Genomic DNA, 27878 nt, shown 5'->3' on the forward strand with positions numbered 1-27878 from the left:
TTGGATTGAGTATTATGAATCTGAAATTGCTGTGGTGTTATTTTAGTACGAACTCTTGATAGATCGATCGGAAAGAATAACTTGGTGTTATTTTAGTACGAACTCTAGATAGATCGATCGGAAAGAATAACTTGGTGTTATTTTAGTACGAACTCTTGGATAGATCGATCGAAAAGAATAGCTACAAACAATTCTTCTTATGTTCTCCGCTAGATAGGAACTTTGGAGTGATTCTTCATCACACTTTGAGGGATGGTTATGTGATCCAATTATATTAGCATTGTTGGGAGATTGAACTAGTGAAATTACGGACCCTAGGCCTCATTTTCAAGCATTGCAATATCGTTTGTGCTTCATTTTATCAATTGCTACCTTACTGTTTTTATTGTTCCTATTACAAAAATCAATATCTACTATCATTACTACGCTTGTATCACCATCTCTTCGCCGAACTAGTGCACCTATACAAATTACCATTGTATTTGGTGTGTTGGGGACACAAGAGACTTTTTATTATTTGGTTGCAGGGTTGTTTGAGAGAGACCATCTTCATCCTACGCCTCCCACGGATTGATAAACCTTAGGTCATCCACTTGAGATAAATTTGCTACTGTCCTACAAAACTCTGCGCTTGGAGGCCCAACACGTGTCTACAATAATAAAGTTGCGTAGTAGACCTCAAGCTCTTTTCTGGCGCCGTTGCTGGGGAGGCTAGGTAAGAGACACTCACACCCCATCAACGAAGCTCTTTTCTGGCGCTGTTGCCAGGGAGGTGAGTGCATGAAGGTATATCTTTAGATCTTGCAATTGAATCTTTAGTTTCATGTTTTATCACTAGTTTGGTTTATAAAAGAAAACTACAAAAATGGAATTGAGGTTGCATCATATTATTCATCTTTATAATGTCTTTCATGAAAATGATGGAAAGGAAAATTGTGCTCAATTGATAGAAGAAGAATTCAACAGAATGTTTGGTATAAATGATGAGCATGATTGCAATGTTGTTAGTATGAATTCTTTGAATATCCATGATGCTAATGATATGCAAAGCCATAAGCTTAGGGATGCTATGTTTGATGAATATGATATTTTTAGTCCCCCAAGATTTTATGTGCAAATTTGTTATAATGATTGCATGCCTCCTATTTATGATGATTATAATGATGAAAGTGGATTTGGAGAGGTCATGACCTTATTTAGTGATGAATCCACCATTTTGGATGAGGCTTCAATTGACTATGATAACAAAGTTGCTATCTATGATGATTATGGTGATGACATGTATGCTATAAAGAATAATGATAACCATGAAACTTGTCATCATGATTTTAATTTTCACTCTCATGATAGTTATTTTGTTGAGTTTGCTCCCACTACTATTGATGAGAAGAAATTTGCTTACGTGGAGAGTAATAAGTTTTCTATGATTTTGTGTCATGAAAAGAATGCTTTATGTGATGGTTATATTGTTGAATTTATTCAGGATGCTACTGAAAATTATTATGAGGGAGGAACTTATGCTTGTAGGAATTGCAATAATATCAAGTTTCCTCTCTATGTGTTGAAAGTTTTGAAGTTATGCTTGTTTTGCCTTCCTATGCTAGTTGATTCTTGTTCCCATGAATTGTTGCTCACAAAATTCCTATGCATAGGAAGTGGGTTAGACTTAAATGTGTTTGCCATGTGGTTCATGATGCTACCGTTATGTTTCAATTCTTTACTTCTATGTGAGCATCATTGAAGTCATCATGCCTAGCTAAAAGGCATTAAAGAAAAACACTTGTTGGGAGAAAACCAACACTTTTACCTACTGTTTTTTGTGTTCACATGATTAAGCTACTGTAGTAATCATGTTTTATAGGTTTTATTTCAATAAAGTGCCAAGTAAAGCCTTTGGGATAGTGTGGATGATAGTTGACTTGCTTCTGTGCAAAAAACAAAAACTTCTGCGTCCAGTGCAGAAATTCTTATATTTTACTGGAATGTGGAAAAATTCTGAATTTTTTTTACTATTGATGTGTATACAAATTCTCTACGTTGCCCTAATTTTTCAGAATTTTTGGAGTAGTAGAAGTATGGTAGTTATCCAGATTACTACAGACTGTTATGTTTTTGACAGATTTTGTTTTCAATGCATAGTTTCTATGGCTTATATTGCTCAGTATAAATTGTGGAAATGATATGCTACAGTAGGCATTGTGTGGAAACAATTATGAATCTTGTCTTTGACAGTACCAAAGTGGAATGGTTTGCTCTTTATCATACTAACCTACACTGGTATGGGTCGGTGCTATACAAACGGTTTTCAACCCCTTTCCGCGACGGCGTTCGGAACCGTCACCTAGTGAGTGTGGGTGATAGGGGGGTCCTTCCCACACGACCCAGAAACCGTCGGGGATATGCCCTCCTGGCACACACGCTCGGCAAAATGAGGCCGTGTGCGACCGGCGAGCACTCAAATACAGAAATACGTACAATAGTGCTAAAAAATACAATTATACAGGTGAAATCATTTCCGGTCGTAAGTACATCCCACACAGTCAGTCACCGCTAAACGTTTCCGTTCGTATATACATCCCACACAGTCACTCCAAGGAAAACGTTTGCGCAAGGTGGCGTAACGCAAACAGTTTTCAAGAGAATGTCGTGTGTGATTGTTTATTGATCCAACACGGTTTATTCCTAGAAACTGTGTGCGTTGCCTGAGGTCATTGCCCACGGTGTTTTCTCAATAACCGTTTGCAATAGGAAAACCCAATTAGCAAGCTAATTGGCCAATTATCGGGCTAATTGCCCTATTATTAATAATCCATTTACTAATCTAATTGGCATTCATATTAAGCACATAATATATTCCATTTCCATATTAAGGAAGCAGGATTTCGTAATTGAAATACATCGGAGTACAACATGATATAGCTTCAGCACTCAGCTACCCCATTACACAACTGCACCAGCAACAAGTTTCACATGCAACATCTAGAACCTTTCGAAATTAGCATCATAGACGGTACATAGAGAGATGCATCTCATCTGGAAAACTGCTGAAGCGGAAGGCGAATATTGAGCCTTCATTCATGTTGAAGGTCTTTGCAACTTTAGGCCAGTGTCTGTGGATGATTGACCGTCCATCCTTCGACCTCTTCAAGAACACTTAAATATTGAACCGTGGGTGTTGTATGAAAACTTTCCCCGCCTCCTGACCACAGAGGTGGTTTGAGAGGTAATCATTAGTGAAGCCTGAAAACAAGGATGTGCATAAATATCTTCTCTATATTGGAAATGGGGCAAAGGAATAAAAAAAGCAAGGTATAAAAGTTAGTACCATTTGTAAACCTCAGTGCTTCCCATTGTTTCCCTGCAACACATATAAGGTAGTTAGTCATCAGGTTAAGTAAGGGTTCACATGCTATCAATAAAATATGTTGATTATAAATAAGCACATTGCAGATTCATCAGATTAATTCAAGCCACATGGAAAACCATTTATCCAAACCAAGCATGATTAAGAACTAGGAAATATAGCACTTGTATATGTTTCTCATGTATTAAGTGCAGCCAAATTCGATTTATTCCTCACATGGTATACAATAACAGAATGCAGCCACAACAATTGAACATCGCATTGCAGAATTGAACCAAGCAGTTAACTAAACACCACAACAAATGAACCAAACGTTAACTGAGCACCACATTGCACAATATAACATACTCCTAATAGAAGATCAGACAGTTAACCAAACCAAGCATGCTTAACAACTTGGAAATATAGCAATTATATTTGTTTCTCATGTATTTAGTACAGCCAAAATCGATTTATTTCTCAGATGGTATACAATAACAGAATGCAGCCACAACAATTGAACATCGCATTGCAGAATTGAACCGAGCAGTTAACTAAACACCACAACAAATGAACCAAACATTAACTGTGCACCACATTGCACAATATAACATACTCGTAATAGAAGATTAGACAGTTAACCAAACCAAGCATGCTTAACAACTTGGAAATATTGGACCCTGAAGAATTGGACATCACATTTGCAGAATTGAACCAAGCAGTTAACTGAACACCACATTGCACGACATATACAACATATACACTATAGCAGAAGATTGCATGGTAAAAAGTAGATAGCACAATTCACTAGAATTTGTTAAGGAAAGACAGTAGCTAGCAAACTGAACATGGGTCCTTATAGTGAGCTAATAAGACAAGCTACTCCTCATTGTCGGAGATATCAATGACGATTGGCTCCTTGTACATGGAAGAGGGCGAGGCCTCCGCATCATGGGTGCCCTCGTTGTAGTGGTGAGTTGCCTAAGCTGCTCCGGGCACCAACCTGTTGGCTCTCGAGATGAGGTAAGCACGTGCACGCTGAGAAAACACCTCGTAGTCTTCGTCGAAGGCACCGACGGTGGCCTCAAGAAAACGCCACGAACTGTCGTTTAAAGCAGCCAACCGTGTCGCGGCGTCGGTGCGTGAGGCATAAACGGTGGCCTCGACGGCGAGGTGCTCCTCCAAGATCTGGGGGTCGGCACGAATGGCAGCCATCGCGACCTCATCCGCGCGTGCCGCCGCGATTTGCTTCTCCGCTGCAAATGCTCCTTGAGATCCTGGCTATACTGCATGCACCATGGCTTAGGCCGGCGCTTATTTGGTGGAGGGGTTGGTGATTTGGGTGGAAGGTGTCGCGCTCGCGCCGGTGGTCGGGGCATGTGGGATGTGGAAGGGGGAGGAGGATGGGGGTCGGGTGTGGATTACCTGCCTGGATAGGCGAGGCCGAGCAGCGTGAAGGAGGGTCGCCGGTGAGGAGGCGGTGCTGCAAGCAAGGAGTGAAGGTTTCAACTTGGAAAGGAAGGCGGAAACATGGGAAATGTAGCTTTTGGAAAGGGGGAGGGGGGCGGGGAGGAAGATATTTCCGCGGAAGCCGAAAATTTGGAATCGCTTCAGCGAAAAAACTGGCGCGCAAAGTGTCATCAGACATGGTCCCTTATTCAGAGTGGGCTATGGACTGTAGCCATCGCACCTTCTCGCGTAAGCCATGTGCGTACTATACTCCGACAGTGCTCTAAGATATTTTGTGTTGCATCTCACATGGTTGGTTATAATAAACTGTGTGGGATCTACTTGATTTTTCGTCTTGATTTGAATTACTGTCGGAGTAAATGGCCACAGGTAGCCTAACCGACTCCCCCTGGCTCTTTGAAAAATTATTAGGCCGATCGAGCCTTCAAGCATCCAAAGCACAGGGCCGCCTTCCCCTGGCCGGCTATCTCACGAGCCGACTCCTGGACGGTGACCCGGCCCTATAAACCTTCCCGAAGAGAACCTTCCCAAGGGTGCCGACTCCCAGAAGCCGGCCACAAGATGACCGACTCCCAGAAGCCGGCCAAGATTGCGCCCTCAAGGGCTGCACCCTTATAACGGTGACGAGACGGGACGTGGCTACAGTACAGCCTGCCACCCCCCGAATCCTGGAGCACGCGTGGCCACAGTGCGCCGTACGGGTCGGCCATCCCCCGTCCGGCGCGGCACTGTTGCCATGTTGACCATGACGCCACCCACGACAGGCGCCAGTACGGCCCGCGGGCGGCGGGCCCCTTCAGCCAGAGAGACGCTCGAAGGCGGCCAAGCCTCCCCCAGTCGGCCTGAGGCGTAGCCGGCTCCCAATAGCCGGCTACCTCCCTCCCTCAAAGTATGTGCATCATTAAGGAGACAAGACGAGGTAAGGCTACAGTGAGAGCCCGCCAGGCGGCGGCACTGTAGCCATGCTTACCTCGACAAAGCCCTCGTCATCAGGGGCGAGGCAACAGTAGCTAGCCACCGACGAGACCCCCAGGCGGTGGGGCCGGCCTGTCGGCCAAGAGGCCGGCAGCCGGCGGGACCCACCAGTCGGCGGAGAAGCCGGCGAACACAGACACTGACGGCTGGGACCCGCACCCAGCCGGATTACCATTGTATCCCTGGGGGGTAGGCCTATATAAACCCCCCAGGGCACCCATGCAAAGGGTTGATCTCTGAGAGTTCTAGACACCACATAGAGAGAAAAGGAGAGCTAGCCTTGCCCTTCTTCTTCCTCTAGCAAAACAGCTCAAGGAGCACTTGTAGCTACTTGTGTTGATCTAGTGATCATGCGGAGACCCCGCAGAGCTGGATTAGGGGTGTTATCTCCACGGAGAGCCCCGAACCTGGGTAAGATCCGCCGGCGTGCATGTCTTCGCCTTATCCCGTTTCCAGGCACCGACGATGTCTTACTGGCTCCCACAATGATAAGCCACCCGTTGGCATATGTCGCACCTACCACCCGACATTTGGCGCCCACCATGGGGCCAGGTGCACCGTCGTACGGAGAGCTGTTCTGGACGGGAACCCTTTTCCTCCCCCGCGAGCATAGCCAGCCCGCCACGCCCGATGGCGCTTGCCCCGACGCGCTGCAAGACGTCGACGACGCCTGCGCGGCGAGCTGCCTCGCCGATCTTCTTGGCGAGGCTCGCATCTCCGACGAGCCTACGTCCGACGCGGGCACAGACTGCCCCGAGAGCCGCCTCGTCAGCCTCCTCGACCAGCTCCACGTCTCCAGCGAGCTTGCTGTGGACTTGGAGTTGGTCGGCTCCACCGACCCGATGCTGGTCGACTCCGACACGGCGTCGCTTGACGCCTTCCCCACCAACGTGGTGATCATCAACGACCCTCTCCCTCGAGCCGATAGTGGCAGCAGCGCTGTCACTGAGGTGCTGGTCATCAGCCACGGCGCCGTCTCAGGCGAGAACGCCCATGACGCCCTACAAGCGGCTGCACGACTTATCCGTCCCCATCCCGGCCGGCGCCGACGCCGAGACTCTGGAGGCACGCCGCCTCGCCCTCGTCGCGGAAGGCCAGAAGATATCATCCATCAGACGCCTCACTGAGGCTCACCAACGCGAAGTCGACCGCGCCGCCTTTGGCACGCCGCCTCCTGGCGGGCCGAGCCGAGCCGGCTTCGTCAAGAAGCGCGGCGCAGCCATCGCCAGCATGCTAGGAGCAGACCGCCCAGTCTACGCCACGCCGCTCCAGAACCTGCGTGCCGCCCAGGCGGCCGCAGACGAGCTGAACGGGCTGGGGGCCGACGAGCTTCCCTACATGACTAGACGCATCCAACAGCTGATCGACGCGGCTGCAGAGCGGCATGAAGCCAGCGCCCGCGCTGAAAGTCCTCACCCACGCCGAGAGCACGACGCGACATCCCGGACGCCGACTGCAGACGGCGCCCGCGCAAGAAAAGACAAGGAGTCGGCTGCTAGCAGCAGTCGGACTCGGCTCACCATCGAGCGTGACGCAGAAGGCCGCCCCCGAGCTGTGGAACGACGAGGCGATCCGCCTCCTCCCCCGCCTCGTGGGGAGAGATATCCCACCCCGCCGTCTGTTACGCATCCGACTCTCGGCGGCCGACTGGGCCACCGCGAAGGAGTCGGCGAGAGTGACGCCCGCCACCGGATCGACCGCCTAGCGCGATCCCTGGCGCTAGAAGAAGATGATGTCGGCCCGCCTTGCTTTGGCCCCCGCATCCGCGATGAGCCCTTCCCCAAAGGGTTCTCACTCCCAAGAGACACGCTGAAATACAACGGCTCCATGAAGCCGGAAGACTAGTTAATCGACTACTCCACCGCAGACCGCATAGCAAACGGCAACAGGCGCGTTGCCGTGAAATACGTCCCGCTCATGCTTCAAGGCACGACACGCACTTGGCTGAACAGCCTCAAGCCCTACTGAAGGAAATATGCCCTAGAGGCAATAATAAAGTTATTATTTATTTCCTTATATCATGATAAATGTTTATTATTCATGCTAGAATTGTATTAACCGGAAACTTGATACATGTGTGAATACATAGACAAACAGAGTGTCACTAGTATGCCTCTACTTGACTAGCTCGTTGGTCAAAGATGGTTATGTTTCCTAGCCATAGACATGAGTTGTCATTTGATTAACGGGATCACATCATTAGGAGAATGATGTGATTGACTAAACCCATTCCGTTAGCTTAGCACTCGATCGTTTAGTATGTTGCTATTGCTTTCTTCATGACTTATACATGTTCCTATGACTATGAGATTATGCAACTCCCGTTTACCGGAGGAACACTTTGTGTGCTACCAAACGTCACAACGTAACTGGGTGATTATAAAGGTGCTCTACAGGTGTCTCCAATGGTACTTGTTGGGTTGGCGTATTTCGAGATTAGGATTTATCACTCCGATTGTCGGAGAGGTATCTTTGGGCCCACTCAGTAATACACATCACTATAAGCCTTGCAAGCATTGTGACTAATGAGTTAGTTGCGGGATGATGTATTACGGAACGAGTAAAGAGACTTGCCGGTAACGAGATTGAACTAGGTATCGAGATACCGATGATCGAATCTCGCGCAAGTAACATACCGATGACAAAGGGAACAACGTATGTTGTTATGCGGTCTGACCGATAAAGATCTTCGTAGAATATGTGGGAACCAATATGAGCATCCAGGTTCCGCTATTGGTTATTGACCGGAGAGGTGTCTCGGTCATGTCTACATAGTTCTCGAACCCGTAGGGTCCGCACGCTTAACGTTACGATGACAGTTTTATTATGAGTTTATGTATTTTGATGTACCGAAGGAGTTCGGAGTCCCGGATGAGATCAGGGACATGATGAGGAGTCTAGAAATGGCCGATACATAAAGATCGATATATTGGACGACTATATTCGGACTTCGGAAAGGTTCCGAGTGATTTGGGTATTTTTCGGAGTACCGGAGAGTTACGGGAATTCGTATTGGGCCTTAATGGGCCATACGGGAAAGGAGAGAAAGGCCCCAAAGGGAGGCTGCACCCTCCCCATGGACTAGTCCGAATTGGACTAGGGAGGGGGGGGGCCCCCTTCCTTCTTTCTCCTTCTCCCTTCCCTTTTCCTACTCCAACAAGGAAAGGAGGAGTCCTACTCCCGGTGGCAGTAGGACTCCCCCCTTGGCGCGCCCTCCTCCTTGGCCGGCCGCCTCCCCCTTGCTCCTTTATATACGGGGGCAGGGGGGCACCCCATAGACACAACAATTGATCTATTGATCTCTTAGCCGTGTGCGGTGCCCCCCTCCACCATATTACACCTCGATAATATCGTTGCAGAGCTTAGGCGAAGCCCTGCGTCGGTAGAACATCATCATCGTCACCACGCCGTCGTGCTGACGAAACTCTCCCTCAACACTCGGCTGGATCGGAGTTCGAGGGACGTCATCGAGCTGAACGTGTGCTGAACTCGGAGGTGCCGTGTGTTCGGTACTTGATCGGTCGGATCGTGAAGACGTACGACTACGTCAACCGCGTTGTGTTAACGCTTCCGCTTTCGGTCTACGAGGGTACGTGGACAACACTCTCCCCTCTCGTTGCTATGCATCACCATGATTTTGCGTGTGCGTAGGAATTTTTTTGAAATTACTACGTTCCCCAACAGTGGCATCCGAGCCTGGTTTTATGCGTTGATGTTATGCACGAGTATAACACAAGTGAGTTGTGGGCGATATAAGTCATACTGCTTACCAGCATGTCATACTTTGGTTCAGCGGTATTGTGAGATGAAGCAGCCCGGACCGACATTACGCGTAAGCTTACGCGAGACTGGTTTCATCGTTGCGAGCACTCGTTGCTTAAAGGTGACTGGCGGGTGTCTGTCTCTCTCACTTTAGTTGAACCGAGTGTGGTTACGCCCGGTCCTTGCGAAGGTTAAAACAACACCAACTTGACAAACTATCATTGTGGTTTTGATGCGTAGGTAAGAACGGTTCTTGCTAAGCCCATAGCAGCCACGTAAAACTTGCAACAACAAAGTAGAGGACGTCTAACTTGTTTTTGCAGGGCATGTTGTGATGTGATATGGTCAAGACATGATGCTATATTTTATTGTATGAGATGATCATGTTTTGTAACCGAGTTATCGGCAACTGGCAGGAGCCATATGGTTGTCGCTTTATTGTATGAAATGCAATCGCCATGTAATTGTTTTACTTTATCACTAAGCGGTAGCGATAGTCGTAAAAGCAATAGTTGGCGAGACGACAACGATGCTACGATGGAGATCAAGGTGTCGCCCCAGTGACGATGGTGATCATGAAGGTGCTTCGGAGATGGAGATCACAAGCACAAGATGATGATGGCCATATCATATCACTTATATTGATTGCATGTGATGTTTATCTTTTATGCATCTTATCTTGCTTTGATTGACGGTAGCATTATAAGATGATCCCTCACTAAATTATCAAAGTATAAGTGTTCTCCCTGAGTATGCACCGTTGCGAAAGTTCTTCGTGCCGAGACACCACGTGATGATCGGGTGTGATAGGCTCTACGTTCAAATACAACGGGTGCAAAACAGTTGCACACGCGGAATACTCAGGTTAAACTTGACGAGCCTAGCATATGCAGATATGGCCTCGGAACACGGAGACCGAAAGGTCGAGCGTGAATCATATAGTAGATATGATCAACATAGTGATGTTCACCGTTGAAACTACTCCATCTCACGTGATGATCGGACATGGTTTAGTTGATATGGATCACGTGATCACTTAGAGGATTAGAGGGATGTCTATCTAAGTGGGAGTTCTTAAGTAATATGATTAATTGAACTTAAATTTATCATGAACTTAGTCCTGATAGTATTTTTGCAAATTATGTTGTAGATCAATAGCTCGCGTTGTTGCTTCCCTGTGTTTATTTTTGATATGTTCCTAGAGAAAATTATGTTGAAAGATTTTAGTAGCAAAGATGCGGATTGGATCCGTGATCTGAGGATTATCCTCATTGCTGCACAGAAGAATTATGTCCTTGATGCACCGCTAGGTGACAGACCTATTGCAGGAGCAGATGCAGACGTTATGAACGTTTGGCTAGCTCAATATGATGACTACTTGATAGTTTAGTGCACCATGCTTAACGGCTTAGAATCGGGACTTCAAAGACGTTTTGAACGTCATGGACCATATGAGATGTCCCAGGAGTTGAAGATTAATATTTCAAGCAAATACCCGAGTTGAGAGATATGAAGTCTCCAACAAGTTCTATAGCTAAAAGATGGAGGAGAATAAGCTCAAGCAGTGAGCATGTGCTCAGATTGTCTGGGTACTACAATCGCTTGAATCAAGTGGGAGTTAATCTTCCAGATAAAATAGTGATTGATAGAATTCTCTAGTCACCATCACCAAGTTAGTAGAACTTCGTGATGAACTATAGTATGCAAGGGATGACGAAAGTAATTCCCGAGCTCTTCGTGATGCTGAAATCGACGAAGGTAGAAATCAAGAAAAACATCAAGTGTTGATGGTTGACGAGACCACTAGTTTCAAGAAAAGGGTAAAGGGAAGAAGGGGAACTTCAAGAAGAACGGCAAGCAAGTTGCTGCTCAAGTGAAGAAGCCTAAGTCTGGTACTAAGCCTGAGACTAAGTGCTTCTACTGCAAAGGGACTGGTCACTGGAAGCGGAACTACCCCAAGTATTTGGTGGATAAGAAGGATGGCAAAGTGAACAAAGGTATATTTGATATACAGATTATTGATGTGTATTTTACTAGTGTTCATAGCAACCCCTCGGTATTTGATACTGGTTCAGTTGCTAAAGAGTAGTAACTCGAAACGGGAGTTGCATAATGAACAGAAACTAGTTAAGGATGAAGTGACGATGTGTATTGGAAGTGGTTCCAAGATTGATATGATCATCATCGCACACTCCCTATACTTTCGGGATTAGTGTTGAACCTAAATAAGTGTTATTTGGTGTTTGCGTTGAGCATGAATATGATTTGATCATGTTTATTGCAATACGGTTATTCATTAAGTTAGAGAATAATTGTTGTTCTGTTTACATGAATAAAACCTTATACGGTTACACACCCAATGAAAATGGTTCGTTGGATCTCAATCGTAGTGATACACATATTCATAATATTGAAGCCAAAAGATGCAAAGTTAATAATGATAGTGCAACTTATTTGTGGCACTGCCGTTTAGGTCATATTGGTGTAAAGCGCATGAAGAAACTCCATGCTGATGGGCTTTTGGAATCACTTGATTATGAATCACTTGATGCTTGCGAACCATGCCTTATGGGCAAGATGACTAAGACTCCGTTCTCCGGAACAATAGAGTGAGCAACTGACTTATTGGAAATAATACATACTGATGTATGCGATCCGATGAGTGTTGAGGCTCGCGGCGGGTATCGTTATTTTTCTGACCTTCACAGATGATTTGAGCAGATATGGGTATATCTACTTGATGAAACATAAGTCTGAAACATTTGAAAAGTTCAAAGAATTTCAGAGTGAAGTGGAAAATCATCGTGACAAGAAAATAAAGTTTCTACGATCTGATCGCGGAGACAAATATTTGAGTTACGAGTTTGGTCTTCAATTAAAACAATGTGAAATAGTTTCACTACTCACGCCACCTGGAACACCACAGTGTAATGGTGTGTCCGAACATCGTAACCGTACTTTATTAGATATGGTGCGATATATGATGTCTCTTACCGATCTACCACTATCGTTTTGGGGTTATGCATTAGAGACAGCTGCATTCACGTTAAATAGGGTACCATCTAAATCCGTTGAGACGACATCTTATGAACTGTGGTTTGGCAAGAAACCAAAGTTGTCGTTTCTTAAAGTTTGGGGTTGCGATGCTTATGTGAAAAAGTTTCATCCTGATAAGCTCAAACCCAAATCGGAGAAATGTGTCTTCATAGGATACCCAAAGGAGACAGTTGGGTACACCTTCTATCACAGATCCGAAGGCAAGACATTCGTTGCTAAGTATGGGTCCTTTCTAGAGAAGGAGTTTCTCTCGATAGAAGTGAGTGGGAGGAAAGTAGAACTTGATGAGGTAACTGTACCTGCTCCCTTATTGGAAAGTAGTTCATCACATAAATTAGTTCCTGTGACTACTACACCAATCAGTGAGGAAGCTAATGATGATGATCATGGAACTTCAGATCAAGTTATTACTAAACCTCGTAGGTCAGCCAGAGTAAGATCCGCACCAGAGTGGTACGGTAATCCTGTTCTGGAGGTTATGTTACTAGACCATGACGAACCTATGAACTATGAAGAAACGATGGTGAGCCCAGATTCCGCAAAATGGCTTGAGGCCATGAAATCTGAGATGAGATCCATGTATGAGAACAAAGTATGGACTTTGATTGACTTGCCCAATGATTGGCGAGCCATTGAGATTAAATGGATCTTCAAGAGGAAGACGGACGCTGATAGTAGTGTTACTATCTGCAAAGCTAGAATTTTTGCAAAAGGTTTTCGACAAGTTTAAGGTGTTGACTACGATGAGAGTTTCTCACTCGTATCTATGCTTAAGTCTGTCCGAATCATGTTAGAAATTGCCGCATTTTATGAAATCTGGCAAATGGATAAACAAAACTGCATTCCTTAATAGATTTATTAAAGAAGAGTTGTATGTGATGCAACCAGAAGGTTTTGTCAATCCTAAAGGTGCTAACAAAATATGCAAGCTCCAGCGATCCATCTATGGACTGGTGCAAGCATCTCGGAGATGGAATATACGCTTTGATAAGTTGATCAAAGGATATAGTTTTATACAGACTTGCGGTGAAACCTGTATTTACAAGAAAGTGAGTGGGAGCACTACGGCATTTCCGATAAGTATATGTGAATGACATATTGTTGATCGGAAATAATGTAGAATTATTCTGCAAAGCATAAAGGAGTGTTTGAAAGGAGTTTTTCAAAGAAAGACCTCGGTGAAGTTGCTTACATATGGAGCATCAAGATCTATAGAGATAGATCAAGACACTTGATAAGTTTTTTCAATGAGTACATACCTTAATAAGATTTTGAAGTAGTTCAAAATGGAACAGTCAAAGAAAGAGTTTCTTGCCTGTGTTACAAGGTGTGAAATTGAGTAAGACTCAAAGCCCGACCACGGCAGAAGATAGAAAAAGAATGAAAGTCATTCCCTATGCCTCGGCCATAGGTTCTATAAAGTATGCCATGCTGTGTACCAGATCTATTGTATACCCTACACTGATTTTGGCAAGGGAGTACAATAGTGATCTAGGAGTAGATCACTGGACAACGGTCAAAATTATCCTTACTGGAATAAGGATATGTTTCTCGATTATGGAAGTGACAAAAGGTTCGTCGTAAAGGGTTACGTCGATGCAAGTTTTGACACTAATCTAGATGACTCTAAGTCTCGGTCTAGATACATATTGAAAGTGGGAGCAATTAGCTAGAGTAGCTCCGTGCAGAGCATTGTAGACATAGAAATTTGCAAAATACTTACGGATCTGAATGTGACAGACCGTTGAATAAAATTATCTCACAAGCAAAACATGATCACACCTTAGTACTCTTTGGGTGTTAATCACATAGCGATGTGAACTAGATTACTGACTCTAGTAAACCCTTTGGGTGATGGTCACATGACGATGTGAACTATGGGTGTTAATCACATGGTGATGTGAACTATTGATGTTAAATCACATGGCGATGTGAACTAGATTATTGACTCTAGTGCAAGTGGGAGACTGAAGGAAATATGCCCTAGAGGCAATAATAAAGTTATTATTTATTTCCTTATATCATGATAAATGTTTATTATTCATGCTAGAATTGTATTAACCGGAAACTTGATACATGTGTGAATACATAGACAAACAGAGTGTCAATAGTATGCCTCTACTTGAGTAGCTCGTTGATCAAAGATGGTTATGTTTCCTAGCCATAGACATGAGTTGTCATTTGATTAACGGGATCACATCATTAGGAGAATGATGTGATTGACTAGACCCATTCCGTTAGCTTAGCACACGATCGTTTAGTATGTTGCTATTGCTTTCTTCATGACTTATACATGTTCCTATGACTATGAGATTATGAAACTCCCGTTTACCGGAGGAACACTTTGTGTGCTACCAAACGTCACAATGTAACTGGGTGATTATAAAGGTGCTCTACAGGTGTCTCCAATGGTACTTGTTGGGTTGGCGTATTTCGAGATTAGGATTTGTCACTCCGATTGTCGGAGAGGTATCTTTGGGCCCACTCAGTAATACACATCACTATAAGCCTTGCAAGCATTGTGACTAATGAGTTAGTTGCGGGATGATGTATTACGGAACGAGTAAAGAGACTTGCCGGTAACGAGATTGAACTAGGTATCGAGATACCGACGATCGAATCTCGGGCAAGTAACATACCGATGACAAAGGGAACAACGTATGTTGTTATGCGGTCTGACCAATAAAGATCTTCGTAGAATATGTGGGAACCAATATGAGCATCCAGGTTCCGCTATTGGTTATTGACCGGAGAGGTGTCTCGGTCATGTTGTAGCGACCAGACCTCAAATGGTCTGTGCTGCTGTGCACCAGTGTCATCCCTGGATCAGTAATGCTGACACGCACAGTACAAACGGAGGATTTATAACAGAGTAGCAATCACACACTTATTACATCGAATATCTCCGAAGAGATCAAGTATGATAAACATGGCTTAAGGCCATCTGATAACGATAACAGCGGAAGACTTGAAAGATAAGTGAGTCCATCAACTCCAGCGGCATCACTGAGTATAAGACCACGACCTAAGGCACCTTACTCGTTGTCTGAAAAGTCTGCAACATGAAACGTTGCAGCCCGAAAACGGGTCAGCACATAGAATATGTTGGCAATGTAACACATAGAGAATAATGAACGATAACAATGCTATACTATATGCATATATGGCTGGTGGAAAGCTCTATGGTTACAATTTTGCGAAAAGCCAATTTTATCCTACCTCAAAGGAATAAATTTTATTTAACTATCATGGTGGTTGTGAAACATTGAGATGGTTGACAGCATCTCAATCCCAATTAAATGTCATCAATAACCCAACAAAATAAATTAATAGTAACATAGTGATGAGATTCACATGATAATCCAAGTACTAGATACTCAAGTTGTCCATAACCGGGGACACGGCTAACCATGATTAGTTTGTACACTCTGCAGAGGTTTGCGCACTTTTCCCCACAAGACTCGATCGCCTCCGCTTGATTCTCGCACTACATGATGTTTGAGAAACGGATGACCGAGACACAGTCTTTCAGAAGTGTTTGCACCTTACGTATGGGTAGACAGTTACACCTACTTTCCCCTACATCTGCTAGTCTACCACTGTAAGAGTTCACACAACTTAGTCAACTATGCTAGAGCCCATAATAGCTTGCGGCTGCACACAGAAGTTTCTAGCATGAATAATCTCATGATCCCTTTGAACCTGGGTGGCGGTCCAAAAGAAAAACAGGCAATCCTGGAATACCCAGGTACCTCAATCCACCCAGATGTGAGTTTTAGTTGCCACCTTAAGTAAACCATTAATTAACAATCTCACATCTGTCATGGAAATCTCTCAAACCCAATCCACGTCTACGAGCATAGCATGGCAATAATAATAGCAAACGTAGAAGTAACTCCCAAGGGTTTGATAATAAAACAGGTAATAGGTTCTACCTCAACTACTTCCCAATACCCACAATTTAATTAGATCCTAGTCATGCAATGTTTGAGGAATAGATCTAATGCAATAAAACTGGGTATGGAAGGTATATGATCAAAGTGTTACTTGCCTTGCTGATGATCCGCGAAACCTAACGATTTGAAGTAACAAGCGGCACACTCCGGGTACTCTATCGCAAACAAACAAGCATACAATCAGTACTCATATAATGCACAGGTAAAACTCGAATGAAAGATCCAACCAGAAAGTTCAACTTAAGAACTCCGGTTTGCAAAAAGAATCAACTCGAAAGAAGCAACGAAAGTCAAACGGCGAAAGAAAGAAACTTCGTTTACTAATCTGGATCTAGGTCAAATTTTACTGTAGCAAAAACTTGTTTGAGTAGGTTAAACGGAAAGAGAATTTCGAGACGAAACTCTAGGCGCTTGAATCGCCTGATTCCGATAAACGAGCGAGAAGTTAAACAGAATCGAAAATTCGATCAGAAATCGAATCTGAGATAATCGCAGAAAAATCTGACGAAAAAGAAAAACGGATGAACGGTTAAAGAATGGACGTTCGTTCACAGAGAAAAACCGACGAACGCGTTCGTTAAAACGAACGGTTCGGTGAACGCTCGGAAAATAATAAAACCGAAAAAAACCGATCTAGGGTTTTTTTATTTTTTTAAAACGAAGGGTTTTTTTAGAAGAAAACCGGCAACGACGAACGGGGCAGCGGCAGTACCTCGTCGGGGCGGCTTCGGCGAGGGCTCCGGCGGGGCGCGGGGTGCGGGGGTGCGGGCGGCGGCTCCCGGCGGCGGCGGCGGCTTCCGGCGGCGGCGGCGGCTGGCAAGTGCGGCGGCGGCGGCGGGATGAGTGCGGCGGCGGCGGCGGGTTGAGGGGAAGAGAGAGAGGGGGGTATATATGACGGGGGGGGGTAGCAAGCTTGGAGGAGGGGGCAAGCTCCGGGGCGGCTCGGTCCCGTGGCCATGGCGGACTCCGGCGGCGCGGCGGCTCCCGTGCGGAGGAAGGAGAGGGCGCGGGCGGGCCGGCGCTCGGCTGGGCTTCGGCCTGGGCGGGCGTCGCGCAGTTTTTTTTAAATAAGTTCCGCGGAAAATAATTCGTAGAAAAATAAATAAAAAGCAGAAAAATATAAAATAAAATTTCCCCGTCTAGTTAGAAAATCTAGAATAGGGTGAACATTTTTTTAAATCAAAATATATATTTTGAAAACATGCAATATTTTTAATGCAATAAAAATTGCAAAAAAAATCCGAATAAATTCCAATAAAAGATTTTAACATTTTTCCTCCAGTATTTCAATTGTTTTGGAGAAGTCATATTTTCACCTCTCGTTTATTTTTAAAATGAAATATTTTTCCGGAGAGAAAATAATTAAAACCAAAAATCCTCGTCTTATTATTTGATGAAAATCAAATATGAAAATTCGAGAAAATCCCCAACTCTCTCCGAGGGTCCTTGAGTTGCTTAGGATTTATCGAGGATTTGTCAAAATGCAATAAAACATGATATGCAATGATGATCTATGTATAACATACCAAATTGAAAATTTGGGATGTTACACATGTCTACATAGTTCTCGAACCCGTAGGGTCCGCACGCTTAACGTTACGATGACAATTTTATTATGAGTTTATGTATTTTGATGTACCGAAGGAGTTCGGAGTCCCGGATGAGATCGGGGACATGACGAGGAGTCTCGAAATGGCTGAGACGTAAAGATCGATATATTGGACGACTATATTCGGACTTCGGAAAGGTTCCGAGTGATTCGGGTATTTTTCGGAGTACCGGAGAGTTACAGGAATTCGTATTGGGCCTTAATGGGCCATATGGGAAAGGAGAGAAAGGCCCCAAAGGGAGGCCGCACCCCTCCCCATGGACTAGTCTGAATTGGACTAGGGAGGGGGGGCGCCCCCTTCCTTCTTTCTCCTTCTCCCTTCCCTTTTCCTACTCCAACATGGAAAGGAGGAGTCCTACTCCCGGTGGGAGTAGGACTCCCCCCTTGGCGCGCCCTCCTCCTTGGCCGGCCGCCTCCCCCTTGCTCCTTTATATACGGGGGCAGGGGGGCACCCCATAGACACAACAATTGATCTATTGATTTCTTAGCCGTGTGCGGTGCCCCCCTCCACCATATTACACCTAGATAATATCGTTGCGGAGCTTAGGCGAAGCCCTGCGTCGGTAGAACATCATCATCGTCACCACGCCGTCGTGCTGACGAAACTCTCCCTCAACACTTGGCTGGATCGGAGTTCGAGGGACGTCATCGAGCTGAACGTGTGCTGAACTCGGAGGTGCCGTGCGTTCGGTACTTGATCGGTCGGATCGTGAAGATGTACAACTACATCAACCGCGTTGTGTTAATGCTTCCGCTTTCGGTCTACGAGGGTACGTGGACAACACTCTCCCCTCTCGTTGCTATGCATCACCATGATTTTGCGTGTGCGTAGGATTTTTTTTGAAATTACTACGTTCCCCAACACCTACAGCATCAACAGCTGGCTCGACTTCACGGAAGTTCATCCGCAACTTCACCAGCACGTACAAGCGGCCTCCCAAGCCCCGCCAGGTCTCCTTGTGCGTCCAAGGGCCCAGCGAATCAACTCGCGACTACCTCACACGTTGGGCCGATCTCCGCAACTCCTGCGAGGGGGTGCACGAGGTTCAAGCCATAGAGTACTTCACCGCCGGGTGCCGAGAGGGCACCCTCCTCAAGCACCGACTCCTCTGCGACGAGCCCACTACCCTCGATGAGCTGCTGATCATAGCAGACAAGTACGCCACGGCCGACTCTTCAATGAAGACCGAGCTTCGAGTGGATGCCTCTGGAAAGGTGCTCGCTCCGGCTCCCAAGACGCCGGCTGGTGACTCCAACCGACGCCCTTACCAGAACGACAACAAGCGCAAGGCCCCTATGCCGCCTTCCACCAGTCGGCAAGTAGCCTCAGTCGAAGACGAACAGCCCGAAGAGCGGCCCGCGCCCAAGAAGCAGAAGGGCGGCAGGCGGCTTGGCAGCCGACTTTCTCCTACGAGCAAACCCTTGATGCCCCCTGTAAGTTCCACAGCGGCGCGAAGCCGTCCAACCACACGACCCGGAAGTGCCATTGGCTCACGCGGATCTCCAAGGGCGAGGGGCTGGTGCCGCCTCCACCTGCTGGCCCGCCGCCTCCTTACCCTCAGCAGCCGGCTGTTCGCCCCGCAGTCGGAGCCATTCAAGATGAGTTCCCAGACGAGCACGCCGCCTACGTCGTCTTCACCAGCCAAACTGAAGATAGGCGCAGTCGGTGCCGACAACACCAAGAAGTCAACGCAGTTGCCTCCAACAACCCAGAGTTTATGCTTTGGTTTGAGAAGCCCATCAGCTGGAGCCGGGCCGATCACCCAGAGGTGATGCCGTCTCCAGGCTCCTACGCATTGGTGTTGGACGCCACCCTCGCGACAGAAAGGCGAGCTGCCCGTTTCTCCAGTGTACTGATTGACGGTGGAAGCAACATCAATATACTATACCGTGACACCATGGAGAAGCTGAACCTCAAGACGAAGCAACTCATGCCAAGCCGGACTGTGTTCCATGGCATCGTACCCGGCCTGTCCTGTTCCCCAATCGACAAGATCAAGATGGATGTTCTCTTCGGAGACAAGGATCACTTCCGCCGAGAGGCGATCTGGTTTGAAGTGGTGGATCTAGAGAGCCCTTACCACGCATTGCTTGGCCGACCTGCCCTGGCCAAGTTCATGGCTGTGCCCCACTACGCCTACCTCAAGATGAAGATGCTGAGTTCAAAGGGGATCATCACCGTAGCCGGAGACTACAAGAAATCCTCCGAGTGTGCTGCAGCCAGCAGCCGGCTGGCCGAGTCCCTTGTGATTGCTGAAGAGAAGAAGATGCTGGACCGAGTCGTGGCCATGGCTGGCAAGCAGCCGGCCCATTCCCCTGACCCCAAGGAATATGATGCTCAAGGCTCCTTCCAGCCAGCCAAGGAAACAAAGAAGATACCTCTGGACCCGGAGAACCCAGAGAGGTTTGCTGTCATTGGTGCAAACCTGGACAACAAATAGGAAGGCGAGCTCGTCGACTTCCTCCGTAAGAATCGGGACATCTTTGCATGGTCCCCAAAGGACATGCCGGGTGTTCCGAAGGATTTCGCCGAGCACAAGCTACACGTTCAAGCAGACGCAAAACCAGTCAAGCAACCTCTCCGCCGACTATCGGAGGAGAAGAGAAGGATAGTGGGAGAAGAGATAGCCCGGCTCCTGGCAGCCGGCTTCATTATGGAGGTGTTTTTTCCAGAATGGCTTGCCAACCCGGTCCTGGTATTGAAGAAAAACAATAAATCACGTATGTGTATAGATTACACCAGCCTCAACAAAGCCTGCCCCAAAGATCCGTTTGCCTTACCACGAATCGATCAAGTGATATACTCCACAGCCGGATGCGAGCTGTTGAGTTTCTTGGATGCTTACTCAGGCTACCACCAGATCAAGTTGGATCCAGCCGACCTCCTGAAGACCGCCTTCATCACACCATTCGGAGCATTCTGCTACCTGACTATGACATTCAGCTTGAGAAATGCCGGTGCCACTTTTCAGCGTTGCATGCAGAAATGCCTCCTCAAGCAACTCGGCAGAAATGCCCACGTCTATGTAGCCGATATTGTGGTGAAGACGGAGAAGCGTGGCACCCTGCTGGAAGACCTCAGAGAAACATTTGCCAACTTGCGCCGGTTTCAGATCAAGCTCAACCCTGAGAAATGCGTGTTCGGAGTACCAGCCGGCCAGCTTCTAGGCTTTTTGGTCTCCGAACACAGCATCGAGTGCAACCCAGTGAAGATCAAGGCCATAGAGAAAATGGAGATTCCTACCAAGCTGCGAGACGTCCAGAAGTTTACCGGGTGCCTGGCCTCCCTAAACTGCTTCATCAGCCAGCTAGGAGAGAAGGCTCTCCCCCTGTACCGACTCATGAAGAAGTCCACCCACTTCGAGTGGAACGACCAAGCAAACCAAGCTTTCCACGAGTTGAAGAAGATGCTGACCACGCCACCTGTCTTGGCAGCACCGACTGAGAAAGAGCCCATGCTCCTTTACATTGCCGCGACTAGCCGAGTGGTCAGCACAGTGATTGTGGTCCAACGCCCAGAAGAAGGCCGGGCTCAGTTAGTCCAGAGGCCGGTGTATTATTTGAGCGAAGTACTGTCCACCTCGAAGCAAAACTACCCGCACTACCAGAAGATGTGCTATGGAGTATACTTTGCTTCCCAGAAGCTGAAGCCCTACTTTCAAGAGCATCCCATCACGGTCGTATGTACTGCCCCGCTCGCTGAGATCATAGGCAGCCGGGATGCATCCGGCCGGGTGGCTAAGTGGGCCATTGCGCTGGCTCCTTACACGATCTTCTACCAGCCCCGCACCGCCATCAAGTCCCAAGCATTGGCCGACTTCCTTGTCGACTGGGCCGACACCCAGTACCTACCGCCGGCTCCTGACTCCACTCATTGGTGGATGCACTTCGATGGATCCAAGATGCACACCGGCTTGGGAGCCGGCATCGTCCTCACCTCTCCCAAGGGCGACAAACTCAGATACACATTGCAAATTCATTTTGCCGCCTCCAACAATGTGGCCGAGTACAAGGCGCTCATACACAGGCTCCGGCTAGCCAAAGAGCTCGGCATACGCCGAATCCTGTGCTATGGCGACTCGGATCTGGTAGTCCAGCAACCATCCGGCGACTGGGACGCCAAGGACGCAAACATGGCGAGCTATTGATTCCTCGTTCAGCAAATCAGCGGATACTTTGAAGGATGCGAGTTCCTCCACGTGCCACGGGCCGACAACGAGCAAGCAGATGCCCAGGAACGGATCGGCTCCACCCGACAAGCTATACCAGCCGACGTCTCTCTTCAACGCCTCCTCAAACCGTCTGTCAAGCCGTCTCCAGAATCAGACTCCATCTTCGTACCGCCTGCCCCTGATGCAGTCGGATCCGACTTGGGGAACCTAGCAGGTGGCTCGGGGACTTCGACAGGCGGCCCGGGGACTGCCTTAGTCGCACCCGGCTCAGGGACTTCAGAACCCGTCCCGGGGACTACAACAGTTGGCCCGGGGACTGCAACGACACAACAGGCGGTGGCCAACTCCAACTCTTCACCACCCAACCCACCCACCCTGGTCGCAGTAGCCGTATTGACTATAGAAGAAGTCACAGCTCCATCATGGGCCCAACCCATCCTCAACTTCCTACTAAACAGAGAGCTGCCGACTGATGAGATCTCGGCAAGACAAGTTGAACGCCGAGCCGGAGCATACACAATAATAAACAGAGAACTTGTTAAGCGTAGTGTCACTGGAGTCTTCCAGCGCTGCGTCGAGCCAGAGAAGGGCATAGCAATCCTCAAGGACATCCACCAAGGCGAACGCGGCCACCACGCAGCCTCAAGATCACTTGTCGCCAAAGCTTTTCGCCATGGTTTCTTCTGGCCGACTGCTTTGGAAGACACCAACGAATTAGTCAAATGCTGCAAAGGGTGCCAAGTCTTCAGCTCCAAGCAACACCTGCCGGCTTCTGCACTCAAGACCATCCCCCTCACCTGGCCCTTTGCCGTCTGGGGGCTAGACATGGTGGGCCCATTCAAGACGGCGTGCGGCGGCATGACACATCTGCTTGTCGCCGTGGACAAATTCACCAAGTGGATTGAAGCGAAGCCAATCAAGAAGCTGAACGGGCCGACTGCCGTGACATTCATCGCAGATATCACCACCCGATATGGTATACCACACAGCATCATCACCGACAACGGCATGAATTTTGCCAAGGGAGCACTAGCACGTTTCTGCGTGACACAGGGCATCCGACTGGACTTAGCGTCCGTTGCCCACCCGCAGTCAAACGGCCAGGTCGAGCGAGCAAACGGCCTCATCCTCTCCGGCACCAAGCCCCGACTGGTCGTACCACTGGAGCGTTCGGCCGGCTGCTGGCTCGATGAGCTGCCGGCTGTCCTCTGGAATCTGCGTACTACCCCGAACAAGTCAACCGGCTTCACTCCTTTCTTCCTTGTATATGGTGCCGAGGCTGTCATCCCAACTGACATCGAGTTCGACTCGCCTCGGGTCACCATGTACACGGAGGCGGAGGGCAAGGAAGCGCGAGAAGACGGCGTCGACCTGCTGGAAGAGGGCCGGCTGTTAGCACTCAGCCGGTCCGCCATCTACCAGCAGGGTTTGCGCCGTTACCACAACCGGAAGGTCAAGCCAAGATCCTTCCAAGAAGGCGATCTTGTGCTCCGGCTGATCCAGCGAACAGCCGGCCAGCACAAGCTCTCGGCCCCTTGGGAAGGCCCCTTCGTCATCAGCAAGGCCCTAGGCAACGACTTCTACTACCTGATCGACACACAGAAGCCGAAGGCACGCAAGAGGGATGATTCCGGCAAGGAGTCGGAACGACCATGGAACGCCAATCTCCTGAGAAGATTTTACAGTTAAAAGTAGTATGTACCACGCTACCTTTTGTATTAAGTACAAGACAACGGGCCCCCCGAGGCGCACTCGGGGACTACCCTCTTTTATCTATGAATGACGAGTGTCATACCTATGAATGTACTATTACATTTGATTTTCTGTCCGGCACCGGGTTTGACCAGCCGGCCCGGGGACTTGCCGCCTTGAGTTATATTAAAGTTCTACTTGCAGTCAGACAAGTAGTGTGCTGGCACCCGAGCCCTCTCTTATTGAAAGTCGCAGCTCGAAGAACCGACTGTCCGACTGGCAAGAGCCAAAGGCAGGAAAGGATGCCCACATGAAAAACGGCTAAGGACTAACGAACCTATATAACACAAGCCGGCCTCCCACCACGCCTACCTGCTGTCAGAACAGCTGGCTGGCCGGCTTCCCATTCACTTTGCTACAATCCAAGAAAGCTAGAGTACTTGCCCTCCCAACCGGCCAAGCACTTCTCCAGCCACAGACTGCAGAGCAGCTGTCCGGCTGGGAAGGCGGCGACCAAGGGAGGGCGGCAAAGGAAACAGCCAAAGGATGAAAAGCAAGAACAATGGGAAGCCAAACACATGCATGATTATATTAACACAAAAGGCCTTCAACAGGCCGGCAGTCAACATAGTTTGAATACACCCCCAGTGGGTGGAACTGCGCAAACTTAACAAAATATTGTTCGAAGAGCAATAAACAGGAAAGCAAAGGCGGCGGATCAGGCTAAGGGCGCAACAGGCGAGCCGGGCTGGTCGGTGGAGACGGCAGTACCGGCTGGAGGAGTGGCCGGCTGGCGAGTCTCAGCTTGATCATCACCGGCTGCAGGCGGCGCGCTCGCACGCACCACGTTGTTGGAGGCACGATCAAGTTGAGGCTGGCCGGTTGCTCCACCGTCTGGCACGCCGTCTTCACCATCCTCTCCCTCCTCCTCTTCGCCCTCGTCGCTGGAGTCGATCTCCTCCGCCGAGTCCTCACCATCCGCCGGGTTCAGCCCGAACCACTCCTCCAGCTGAGCAATGCCGTTATCATCCACCTCAGGAGCAAAGGCGTTGGTGTCGGTGTAGTCGGCGATTTTCGAGGCGCGCTGGATGATATCCGGCCGCACCGCCTCCAACTCCTCGTTGGCCTCCTGCCGCCAAGTGGCCAGCTGGTCAAAGCTCAACTCGGGATACCAGGCTTTGACGAACTCCAACGCCTGCCTGGCGCCTGACCGAGCTGTAGAAGCCTTCCAGGCCTCGAAGCGGCCAACCGCTACCTCCAGCCAGTCGGCAGTCCGACTGGGGGTACGGGGAACCACCTCGCCGGGCCAGAGGGCGGCCAGCACCTGCGCCCCAACGCGCTGAAGACGTCGGAGCATGCCGTGAGCCGGCTGGAGGCTGGCTTGGATTGCCAGAAGCTGCTCCTCAAGCGACCGACGAGCATTCGGCGCGATCACAGCACCAGCCTGCCTTTGCGCCTCGCGGTGGGCCTCGATGACCTAGTTGGCGGCGGTAGAGTAACCAGGGAAGTACTCTGCACAAGAAAGAAAGGAAGAGAAGAAACACAAAGTCAGAGAATGGACCAAATGGCAAGCGGCAAGCAAGGAACGAAGAAGAAGGCGGCCTACCGTCAACCAAGTCTTCGATCTGGCCGTAGTCGTTGATCAACGACTGCCTTGCCTCAGCCCAGCTCGCCGCCTCGGTCTCGTACTCGGCCTGGAGGGCAGCCTCGCTGTCCCGCGCCGCCTTCAGGGCCGCCTTATGGCTCTCCTCCTGGTCGGCCAGCTTCTTGACCAAGCGGTCACGCTCCTGAGCCAAGGCCTCGAACTCGGCTTCCTTGGCGCGAAGGGCGGTCTGGGCCCCACCCAACTGCCCCCTCAGGTTGGCATTGGCCCCTGCAGATAAGAAAAAAAGAAAGCAATAAGAAAAAAGTCGCCAGGAAAGATCCGGCCCGACTGCTCAGCAGTCGGCCCGAATCTCGGGGACTACACCCAGTCGGTGCACTGACGCGCCCCCACGTGAGATAAAATATGAAGCACTTACTCCGGCTCTCAGTTAGATCAGCGGTCTTCTGGGTCAGCTCCCGAGCCTGGGAGTTGAAGGCAGCCGCGCGGAGGTTGTGATAGTCGTGCGAGTCGGACAGAGAAGCGAATAAGAAACAAGATAGCCAAAGAAGTCTACCAAGAAGTTCCAAGCCGCCTGCTCAGCAGCCGACTCGGAACTCGGGGCTACACCCAGTGGGTGCGCTGACGTGCCCCCACGGAAGAAATCAAGATCAAGAAACAAAAAAGCGAGAAGACTCACCCGAATGGCCGTCCGTGCCGCGAGGAACTCTTGATTGTACTGCCTCCACACGGCGGCCTGGGACTGAAGCCGGTTCTGGATTTCCTGAGACGCCACTTTCACCACGGCCGTCCCACCACCTGGCGTCCACCCCGAGCTGGCGCTGGCCGTCTCCAAATCCTGGGCCGACGAGCTAGAGCCCGCGACCTTCTGCGGGTCCGGTGCCGAAGCCGCCTTCCCCGCGCGCTGGCGCGATGGCGACTGGACCACCAAGTCCGTCCTGGCAGCCGGCTCGCCTCTAGCCGGTTGCTCGGCCGGCGCGTTAGGCCGTCTGCCTTGGTCCGCCCCAGTCGGAGACGGCGGTGCCGCCTCCCTCTCCCGGACGACGACGTTGTCCTCCTCCCTCTCCATCCCCGGCAGGTCGCCACCGGCTTCCTCCGGCAGGGGCTCCGGGATCTCGGGCGCCACGGCGCGCAGGGGGGTGACAAGCAAGGCCCCCGCCGCTGCCTCTGCGGCTACAGCCTCCGCCTGAGCCTTGGCCGCTGCATCGGGTTGTGCCTTCGCCGACTCCTCCGCCATCTCCTGCCCCGCCTTGGCGGCGGCCGCCTTCAGCTCCTCCCGCGCCTCCCGCGCGTTCCTCTCCGTCGCCGCTTGAAGCTCGGCACGGGGGTCCACGCGGCGGGTGCTCTCGGATCCTCCCGCCGATCCAACCACAGAGGCGGCAGCGATCTGCTCAAGAGAGAGCGGAGCCCTGTTTGATAAGTCAAGACAAGGATTCAGAAATCGACAAGAAAAGAAGAAGGAATACGCGAGAGAATCGACACTTACGCCGAAACCTTTTGCGGTTGCTTCACCACCTTGCGGAAGCGGGCCGCCTTCACGGCCGCCTGGTCGCCGCCGCCCCGCTCTTTGGCTTCTTCGGCCGACTGCCGAACAAGCCCGACGCGGCCCGGCGCTTCTGCGCGCCGCCTCGAACAGGCGGCGCGGCGGATGAACCCGCGCCATGGTCGGTCGCTGGCTGGCGGCGCGGGACGATTTCCGCCTCGTCGTCATCCGGCCAGTCGTCGAAGCTGGCTCCAAGCTCGGAGCTGCCTGCTTCACCGCCTGCTTCGCCGCCTCCCGCCTCGGTGTTGTCGTCCATAGCGGCCGCCCCCAAGTCGAGGTCCTCCAAGTCATGCGCCGCCTGGTCGGGGAGAAATTGGTGATCCGCCCTCGCTGACCCGGCTGCTGGTCGAAGGAGAGGGCTCTGCCAAGACGAGCCGACTGGTCAGAGTCGGCCAAGAAAAACTTGGTGACAAAACTAAAGAAGAGAAGATAAAGAAAGCATACCATAGGCGGGGGATTGGCACGGGAGTATGGCTCCTTGCCAAACTGCCACTCCTCGGAGAGCTTGCAGTTCGCGAGATAGTTCACCATGTGAGCTACCTCGTCATGAGGCATCTCCTTGGTGCACATCCGACTCGGATCGAGTTGGCCGATCATTTGACAGATCAAATGAGGGTGGCCTTGAAGCGGGAGCACCCGGCGCACCACAAAGGCGGCCAGTAAGTCGGACCCAATCAGGCCCTCCGACTGGATCAT

At 49.4% G+C, this 27878-nt stretch overlaps 1 protein-coding gene across 1 annotated transcript; it reads right to left on the reverse strand.

Annotated features, from left to right (window-relative positions):
* Window positions 1-726: 726 nt before the first annotated feature.
* LOC141021885 (uncharacterized) lies at window positions 727-27878 on the reverse strand. The gene is made up of 4 exons (XM_073497739.1): window positions 27853-27878; window positions 26058-26191; window positions 25643-25909; window positions 727-758 (listed from the first exon to the last, which is right to left on the reverse strand). Exons 1-4 carry the CDS (start codon window positions 27876-27878, stop codon window positions 727-729), a joined length of 459 nt encoding a protein of 152 aa, XP_073353840.1.

This window comes from Aegilops tauschii, chromosome 4 (assembly GCF_002575655.3).
Source record: "Aegilops tauschii subsp. strangulata cultivar AL8/78 chromosome 4, Aet v6.0, whole genome shotgun sequence".
NCBI classification, from domain to species: Eukaryota; Viridiplantae; Streptophyta; class Magnoliopsida; order Poales; family Poaceae; genus Aegilops; species Aegilops tauschii.